This window comes from Fistularia commersonii, chromosome 3 (assembly GCF_037954325.1).
Source record: "Fistularia commersonii isolate RoL2024-O1a breed Wild chromosome 3, RoL_Fcom_v1.0, whole genome shotgun sequence".
NCBI classification, from domain to species: Eukaryota; Metazoa; Chordata; class Actinopteri; order Syngnathiformes; family Fistulariidae; genus Fistularia; species Fistularia commersonii.
The window spans coordinates 4,627,336-4,637,534 of record NC_141286.1 but is presented as its reverse complement, the minus strand read 5'-3'; the positions used below and the strand labels follow the sequence as shown (position 1 = coordinate 4,637,534).

General features: G+C 37.5%; 1 protein-coding gene across 1 annotated transcript; it reads left to right on the top strand.

The window, feature by feature from the left end:
- Positions 1-210: 210 nt before the first annotated feature.
- LOC147235275 (uncharacterized) lies at positions 211-1,879 on the top strand. Its single transcript, XM_086177942.1, has 6 exons — positions 211-329; positions 459-549; positions 683-774; positions 861-1,025; positions 1,133-1,224; positions 1,381-1,879. The coding sequence occupies exons 1-6, from the start codon at positions 211-213 to the stop codon at positions 1,452-1,454; spliced, it is 633 nt and encodes a 210-aa protein (XP_086034068.1). The 3' UTR covers positions 1,455-1,879.
- The last annotated feature ends 8,320 nt before the right edge of the window (positions 1,880-10,199 follow it).

Below are 10,199 nucleotides of genomic sequence, written 5' to 3'. Positions count from 1 at the left end.
CAAGTTTATAAAATATTCATTTCATTTTCCCAACAACAGCAATTTGTCATTTACAACAGAAAAACAGGCCCAGACGCATGCATGCATAGAGACAGATATTTTATATTACCGCACTTCATTACAGTACAAAACAAGCATTGGATGGACAACCAATTTTTTTTCCCTCCCTCTAAAACTGTTCAGTTCCTTAGAGGCAGGAAAGGTGTAGACATGAGTGGCGGGAAGAGAAAGGCAAGTACTGAGCAAGAGAAGCCTATCAAGAGACCCCAGGTGAAACACACAGTCCATGAGACAACACCGCCAGATGTTATTCCTAAGATAACAATACAGTAAGTCGGTGTGGGGTGCAATAAAGAAAAGCAAGAAATCTTGTAATCACTTGTTTGTTGCATCATGTTATTATAACCTCAAATACAATCTAAACCTAAATTAAAATGCTGGGTTTTGTGTATTTTGTGCAGGAATGTAGTCTCCACAGCAACACTTGGTTGCCCATTAGACCTGTGGTTTATTGCTTCCAAAGCATTGAATGTAGAGTACAACCCAAAGGTAAAAACATGCAAATGGCTTAACGATGTATGCGCGCGTGCAGGCATGGAACGCACAAACGCAACAAATGCAAAAGTAAAAGCAGACGGATTGGATCTGGAATGAGCAAACATGCTTGTCGCTAATGTTTCAGAAACACAATTCACTCATCATGAGGATCCGCAAGCCTCAAACCACAGTCTTGATTTACAACACGGGGAATATTGTGTGCACAGGGGCCAAGAGGTAAGTCAGCCGGATTGATTGCACTTGTTTTATTTATACGTGGCCCCTCCGGGCACTGCTTGAATCTGATATTGTCATCTTTTAAGTGTGGAACTGTCACGGAAGGCGGCGAGGAGGTTTGCCCGTATTCTCCAGAAGCTGGGCTTCCCCGTTCGCTTCCTGGACTTTAAGATACAGAATGTGGTGGGCAGCTTCAAGACCTTTCCCATAAATTTGGAGAAACTGAGTAGCATTGAATTTGTCAAATGCAGGTCAGCGGATTAATGCCCTACATTCTACAGCAGAGCTGGCTGACATTTTTGCATCGCTACTGATATTTCTTTTATTTTTTTTTAATGGTTTTGTTTTCCCTCGACAGATACGACCCAGAACTTTTCAACGGAGCCTTCATTAGATTAATGCCTGGCTTGACCCTGACGGTTTTTACCACAGGAAAGGTTAACATTACGGGTAATCTTAGTCCATCCACATATTCTAACCGACTTGAACACACGGATACATCTGTTTTTTTTGTTTTTGTCTCTCAAATCTGTTGTATGTCTTTTGATTTGTAAATAATAATAATAATGTTTAACTGAGGTTCTGAACTGTTTTATTCAATTCCAGGGGCCAAAATGGAAGCAGATGTCTACAAAGCATTTGAATCCATCTATCCGCTTCTGTGCAAAGCCAGGAAATAACGGACTGACAATGGTCATTCATTCATTCACTCATTCATTCATTCATTCATTCATTCATTCCTAATCTATACTGTTTACCCTGCGTTCAGGGTTACATGGGGCGTTAGACCCGGCTTTTTAAGCCTCATGTGCACACCATGCTTACAAATATACATACAAATATACATATAACTTGTTGGTTCTTCTCTGGGGGAATGCTCATAGGTCTGTTTAATCTTTGGAAAATATCTTATCAACCAACAGTAGGCCTATTCTGGATAAAATATGCATCGTATTTCCAAGCTGCTACAACATTCCTGATATATAATGACTCACAAGTAATTAGATGTTATCAGGAAACAGAATGGTTTAGATTTTAGTTAAATGAATAATTTATGCTTGCGTTTGAATAAGTTTGAAGAGAAATCATGTAACAAACAATATCAAATCACAATGACAATCAAAGATTTTAAAATATTTTCCAATAGTTTTATGCAGGGATTTATAGTTATTTCAGTAGAAGTACAGTGCTGCCTTAATTTAAGGTAAACTTTGAATCTTTAAAGACTTTAAAAGTATTAAATGACATAAAATGGCTAAATGATACACACACATGCCAAATAGGGTCAGACAAAGGAGGATGATTTGCTGCAGTGAGCAGTCAAGAGGGAAAAAAAAGAAGCAACTTTTGATACTGATGATGGTTCAATACACAAATAAATAAGATGTAAAACATTTTTGCCACTTTTGTCATCTCCCCACCCAAGCAACCATCTGGAGTGAATCTTGCGCAACCTCTTTTCTTGATCACGATGAAAGAGCAAGAGATGATGATTAGACAGAGCTATATTTTATTCATGACCTGGAATTATTCACTCAGGCATCAGTGAGAAAATGTCATCAGAACGGAAAACGGTTTGTGCTTGGAGGATGATGCCATTTCTCCTGGATGCATCCACACCTTCCAAAGCTGTGGACGGGCGCGGCTCATGTATTTTACAACTAATTCCTCGCTGCCTTGTCACTTTTATATACCCTCACATTTCCCCCCGGTCGTCAAAGGGAGCTAATCTTTTAAATCTTTGTGTGTAGACATTTTTTTTTTTTTTTTTAAGATATATATTTATTAGTGTTGTTATTTATAGATTTATCCTTTATGTTTCATATGACCTTTATACTGATTAGGAAATCAAAAGCTATTTAGACAGTCACAATCCTTTTAGTGAAATTATTTTAGAGACATAAAACAAATGGTATGCTATAACCTTTCAATGCTGGGGAAAAAAAAAAAAAAGTAAAATAAATAAAGAAAATACATCAAAAAAATATACAGAAATAAAATCTTGTATTTGCATTGTATTTGTGATGCGTTGTTCCTTTGTCTGTTTTTCATTGTCCCAGTATTGATTTTTATGGTGGTGCCATACGTGCAATTTAGTCATAGTAAGTCTCATTGTAATTTCAATTCATGCTCTATTACATATATTGATTTGAAATACAGTTATCAAAATGTGTTACTGAGTGAAATTCAGTGAGAACCTACATCATTTAAGGGCGCTTGGCCAAGCAAATTGTAGTCAGTCAGAGGAGTTTGGGTTGAAAGTTTGAGGTTTTCAGAACGTAACCATTATGTAAAAAGACTGTGACCATAACATGACCAAAATATGACCAGTCTGTGTCCAAAATATATCAGACTTAAAATGGCAGGTGGGGGACATTTGAGGATATTGAATTGCTGATTCAATATCTCCTTTATGTCCAGATATCAACCTACACATCATTTTTTCTGAAATGAAGAATCCCTGCCTGGTAACATATGAAGACACTGGTCGTCACAAAGCAAAACAAGAGGCCTTGGAATCTCTTGAAGGTTTTATCTGTATCTGTGCAAAGACTGACTCAGACTCTGAGAGTTTCAGCCTTTCCCTATCTCAAGTTTTTAAATTGAATCATCTTTCCTTGTATCCAAACAACAAACCTAATTTTGGAGTCTTCCTGTTATCCTTGTAGTTTTATCTACATTGTGTAACCACATGAAAAAAGAAAAACACCTGTGTATATAGTTGATTGGTTTCTCCATGGGATGAAATGAGATGTACCACTGGAGAAATAAATGTGATCATTTAAACCGTGTGTATTTCTCTCAAAACATACCAACATGCTGCCTGAAGGGAAATACTTTGATTTTTGCCCGTTCATAAGAGGCACACAGTGGAACCAAATGGCTACAAATGCTTAATATAACATTTTAAAAATCTGTCCTCAAATAACTCAGGGTGGATGTCCTCCTTAGCAATATGTTTATGAGCGGCAAGTGATGCCATATTGAGGTGTAGATACTCAGGTCTTTCATTGCTGGCATTTTTTATTTTTTTTTAATTTTTTTTTTAGCAGATGGTTCATTGCAGGTGCATTGTAGCAAAATCTCTGATGGCTTCAGGATAAAAGATGCCCGAGTGCCGATGGTGCCATACCTCTTGATTAAAAAAGAAAAGTAAAGCTTCAAAAAAACAATTGTCAGTGACATCACGTGCATTGTTCTTCTGCCCTTTGTGACATCACGTATTCTCCCGAGAAACTTGCATTGTTGAAGGGACATTCGGAATTAAGCATTTTACCTTTGGAAGATGGAAGACTCTCCATGCTGGCAATACAAAGGGTTGCTGTGTGGTTCTAGATAGTCATTTATCAAAAAACAAATTGGCTTGTTAGTGCAGTTCAGTTTTTTGCCATCTTGATGTTGTTAAAGTAACGGCAGCAATATTAGTCTGTGGTGAATGTGTCTGCATTTACACGCATTCAGATATAGTAACATCAGTTAGGAATCAGCATCTGGTCGATAAGATATGCTCTGCAAACTCAAAAATAATAAATGAAGGAAGATATAGAATCCGCAGGAGAATGAAGAGCAGATTAAATAACAGAAGAGACAGTCAGAGGAAGCTTTTTAAATACACATAAGATTGAATGTCACATGGAAGTTAGAAAAACATAGGTCTCTTGGCAACACCAGTGTGACCATGTGAAATACAAGGATGCATTCATTTCAGACCGGTTCAGGGTTTATGAGAAGTAAAGAGACAAAACTCAAGATCCAAGTAATAAAGAGCAGGCTCGAGCAAAGTGACCTCAACAATTCATTATAGCAAAGCATGGAGTATTAGCCACCATTCTAGTAGGGTGGGATAGATTTTTTTTTAATTGAAAAACATGTTTTTAATGCTTTTGTTATTGCTATAATTATTTCCCCAGACTCAATTAGTAATTCTTTGATCATTTCTTTTAATTTTAAAGAAATAATAATTAAATAAACAACAGCTTGGCATGTATTTGGAAATACTGAGTTTTATCTGAGAGAGGGAAAATACAGAGAACAAATTCTGCATCATGAAGTTCATGAAACTGATGATTACTTTTACATGCATACAGATGAAACACACATCTATATGCTGAATTTTTTTTATTATTATTATTATTATTATTATTATTATTATTATTATTATGATCATTATTAATAATACCTTTTGTTCAGATTAGGATCCTATTTTTAATATCAAATATGGAGAAAAAAAAATCTATGTTTGGAAGAAAAAAAGGTATTACTACAACTCAAGAGCCACACTGCTGAATTATTCATTTATTCTTTTAAAACAAAAAAAAAATATTTGTATTCGCAGCCCTTTCCTCTCAATTGATATTTACATAACACTTTGTTCTTTTGCTTTCACCAAAACAAATTAAGAATGACTTTGACAAGGTCATCTGAAATTTAAAAAATGTTCATAATTGACATTTCACTTTACTGTCTATTCCTTTTTTAAGTCATAAAACACGATATAACTAATTTATAATCTGAATTTTTAATGTCTTGTCCATGAATTTGAGTAGCTTTGTCATAACCCTCTTGATGTGTGTTGTGCAAGAGCTGTTTGATACGATATTATACAATGTTAATTAAATAAATTGACTTATAGATAAAGAATGAACTCTAGAAAGAACACAACTATTCAAGAAGAGCCCTCTTTATTTTTTTACCTGTGGGGTCTTATTTGCACATTTTGTATAGTGTCTCAAATCTGCAGGCTCTTCACTACTGAAATATATTTCTGCATTTAGAAAGTATTACAGAATTGCGCGTTCCCAGTAGACCATTATAATGAAGATTCAGTTTGCTCTCCACACTTATTTGAAAAAAAAAAAAAGGGACGTTAGGGTGATGACTGGAAGATTGGAGATGGAGTTGTTGAACCATATAAATCAAAGATCTCTAGATGATTGTTCGCAGAGGATTGCAACGCAGGCGCCGGAGTATTTTAGAGAAATCCCAGAATGCAGTCATGGTGATCATTAGTTAGCTTTCCTTATTGAAACAAAAATGATTAAACCGCTTAACTTGCTTTTAGATTAAAAAGTCAGTTTCACTCTCAAACGCAGAGTGATTTGGAGGCCTTTCTTATTTCTGTCAACAAAGTAGCGATTTTAACATGCTGCTATCTAAAAAGAAAAGCAGAAAATGAAATGGCCACAACACAACGGGCAGATTAACAATACTCGCCGCTCGAATGAACGTTTTACAGTAAAATGTCATTTCTGACTTTGAGAAACTATGGATCTCTCTGTTCCAAGCGTCCTGGTGAAGAAGACATTTCACAGTCATTTATGCAGGTGTTTATGTGCATATGTGGGAGTGAACTTTTCAATCCTCAATTCTACCCACTTGCTTGGCCTTGATAGTGTTTCTCCAAGACTTTGAGTGTTGGTGGTATGTGTTTATACGCTGGAGGGGATAGAACGGTGTCTCAACTCCACAATTTTTTCGAGTACCACCCCTTCCTATAAACACACTCATACAGATCTAAGAACACATGAATCAGACCTGACAGTTATACTTATATAACCTCCTCACCACACATTCACATTTGAACCATTACACAATTTCACAAGTGTCATCTGTAAACATCCCGCCGCCCGCTACCGAATTCCCACTGCTATTTTACCGGACATATATTTGTTAGCGATAATGTTTATTTAGATTGTGGAGATGGAAGGAGTGACAGGTGTCAAAGTTGGTCATTTTGTTTGCCATGTAAGGAAGAAAAGAAAAAGCACTTTTGCCTCTCTGGGTGAAATTTGTTTGGAAAGGTGGTATGTTTACTGGTAACGGTTAATCATTTTGAAAATTTTCACTCTCAGAGCATCACCAGAGATGGTCAAAAGTGGAACGTCCATCACTTTGCACAACATTTTCAGTCGTCACAGAACAGCACAAGAGTCGAGACCAACACACTGTATATAGGATCACATTAATAATTAAAGTGCAGAATATACAGTGAGTATATTTGATCAATAACTGGCAAAACAATGAATGTATAGTAATTAAAGGGCGGTTAGCTTATCTGCAAGACAATCATGTCGTTTGCATTTTAAATAGGCCTTCGATAATCAATTTAGTTGTGCGAACCATGTACATGCAATTTCCGTGTTTACTTGCATGGATTATAGATGGACAAAATTAGGAAAAGACGCTAGCGGCTACCTTGATGATGGAGACTGGGAGGTCCCTTTCCTGCACAATCGACGAGTTTGCCAACAGCAGATGGAGTTTTGGTCGTTTTCAAGGATGACAGGACTGTGGACAACATGAGGAGGAAGGAGGGCTGTTTGCATTGTTCGCTCATCACAGATGATGTAACTCACATACAATCATTATTAAAGAATAGCTCTGCAGCATGACAATCAAATGTTACCTTTAGTATGAGCCCTTACTGCTTGTCAAGGTAACTTGTACATTATTATTATTTCATACGGCTCATTGTATAGTATATTTCTCTGCTATTGCAACTGAAGGCCAGTGATGTTTCCACTTTGTCACAACACACACCGCACCCACGGACCTCCCGTCTCATCTTTCGACACTTAAAGCATACTCCTCCCTCCTCCACACTACCCACATTCACTCCACTCGCTACACCAGAGACAATACAACATCGGCCTCACTCTATGCCAACACTTAGGAGGCCTATAACCTATTCTACCTTCCATCCCCTGGGGAGTCAAGAGAACATCTTAGTTCATGTCCTGCCTGTATACAAACGTCTCTTTCACAGTCACCTGTCACCCTCTCATTGGTCCAAAGAGACCGGCATGGCGGTCAAATACTATTTTGACAACAGTGTGTGGAGAACTCAGTTATTCTCATTGGGAGTATATGGGTAGTTTTACACATTGTATAATCAACTGTATCATCTTCTGTGTATTTGCTCACTAGGTCTGTGTTGTGCTTTCCAACAAGCAAAAGCTGGAAAAAACGGCAAAAAAAGAGCTCGTCGAGTCAGGAAATGATAGAGCCTGGAAACTGTCCATTACCAAATTAACCAAACATGCAAAATGAGAGGAACCCTGCCGTATCTGCTGGATCCCAATCATCTACATCTCTAGTGAGCTGTACAATCCCTTCCTATTTATCTATATCAGCACTCCAGGTCGGGAATGTCCTGATGGTTTCAGCTCCAGACTCCTCACTCTGCAGTTTTGTTACATCCAGTCTAACGGAGATGCCCATGTCCATTTTCAGAATTGTCATAAACCCACTTCACTTCATCTACCAGCTGGAACCATCTATCATCTGGAACTGAACCAGACCACCATCTCTCTCATCGGGTGAAACCTGGAAGAAACATTTTTGTTTCTCCGAGTCCTCCCGTTGTGGGAATGGTTCTGGCTCCAGTCCTGTCCAGCCTCAGCACCGTATACTTCTACATCAAACATCCGGGTGTTTGTCATTTTTTGCTAGTGGATAGAACTTTTAATTGTGGTGTGGAAAAGGAGGTAGGATGTATTTGTGCAAGTCTACACACTACTCCTCAAAATGGTGAGCAGTCGGTGAACTGAGCTCACCTGAACATAGAAAATGGCTAAGACTGATGATACATGAGTAGAATTAGGAACGTACAAGACCTGCGGAGAAAGTCGAGGTCTTTAGGAAAGCTGAAGGTGACTCCTTCAGGAGTAAGAATATGACATTTGCATGCAATTGTAAATATTGCAACATTTGATTTTTTTTTCGCTGTCATTTTCAGAAAGAAAGAAGAAAGAGGGACTTAGGAAGTCTGAAGATATTTTTCTGTAATATGATATAGTCAACATTTTGGAGGGTTCAAAACCCTATAGCACCGAGGAGCTGATAGGATTATTTATATATATTTTTACTGAAAGGTTGAAATCCAAGGTTTATCGAAGAAGATTATTTAGATTACATCCTTCTTTCTCGCGGTTTGGTGTGTACTTGATAAAAACATTGAATATACTAATGTAGCCAAGAATTCTGATTTATGGTTACGAAAATAGGAACAAACAGAAATCACCTCCAACCATTTGTGTGAAATAGAATTTGATCCCTGTCAATCAATCACTTTGTAACTAAGACGTTCACAGGACGGAATTTCTTTCCTGTGACTGAACTCAGTCGATTGGATAATATATTTTTTCTATTTTCAGAAAATAGGAATTTTCCTGGTGACTAGAATTTTATACTTTTGACTTGTATCCACCGCCAAGTGGCAATTATTATAAAACATCTGAAGGACATGCCTGGAATCAAAATGATTTGTGCAAAGTATTTTTATTAGATCTATTTATTGCGAAACCTTCACTTTGAAATGCAATGCATGAACCGAGAAAAAGCGGTGTTGAGACTCTCCTTTATTTGACTTCTGAAATGTCAGATAGCATCAGGGAAGAAAGAAAACAAATCTGGGGTTTTGGGACCCAAATGCACCAACTTGTATTGACTGAAAAACTTCAAAATGCTGCTCTAGAATAATTCAGGGACAGTCTAATTTTGCATCAGCTGCCATGGCCATTACAAAACATGAATTCAATTACAGTGATTTTTATCTATCCCCCAATATATATATATATGTATCTATCGCATTCAAATAATCGGTCTATGGAATCGGTTGAGTTTTCACAATCTAAATTTTTCAATATCGCCTTAGATTCATTGGTTCACCCCCAAAACCCAGCTAAACTTTCCAGGCGATATACTTTCCACGCACACATTTTCAAGGCTGTAAGGTCAGGACACGGATTTACATATTTCCAATTCATGGAATTGTTGCGGTAGGAAATGAGCTGGGAGTTGTCTTGAAGGATGAGTTTGTTAAGGATATTCTGACGAGTGTCAGATAGAGTGATGAGTCTTAAGCTAAAAATTAAAGGTGTTCAATGTTCTAAGTGGCTTTGCCCCACAGGTGGGATGTTAGAAGAGAAGGAGAAATTCTGGGGTGAGTTAGATGAAGTAATGTGGAATATCCCCAGAGGTCGGAGAGTGGTAATCGGTGCAGACTTCAATGGACATGTTGGTGCAGTAAAAGTGATAATGAGTGATGAGCAGGTTTTATATCCGGGAAAGGAACACAGAGGGACCGATGATGGCCGACTTTGCTTCGTGGGGGAATGAAGAAGTGCTGGAGTGAAAAAAATGAAGAGTGGAAAGCCGACTTTCCCTTATGATCCACCTGTGGATGTACGGAAGTGTCCGGGAGAGGAATCAGTATAGTTTTTGACAAAATTATTCAACAGGATCCTAGAGAGTAGGAGATTGCCTAAGGAATGGAGGAGAAGTGTTTTGGTTCTCATGTTTAAGAACAAGGGACACATTCAGAATTGTCATAACAATGGAGGATTAAAGTTTATTTGTCATAAAATTAAGATACGAGAAAGAGTAGTGGAAACTAGACTAAGAAAAGAAGTGACCATTTGTGT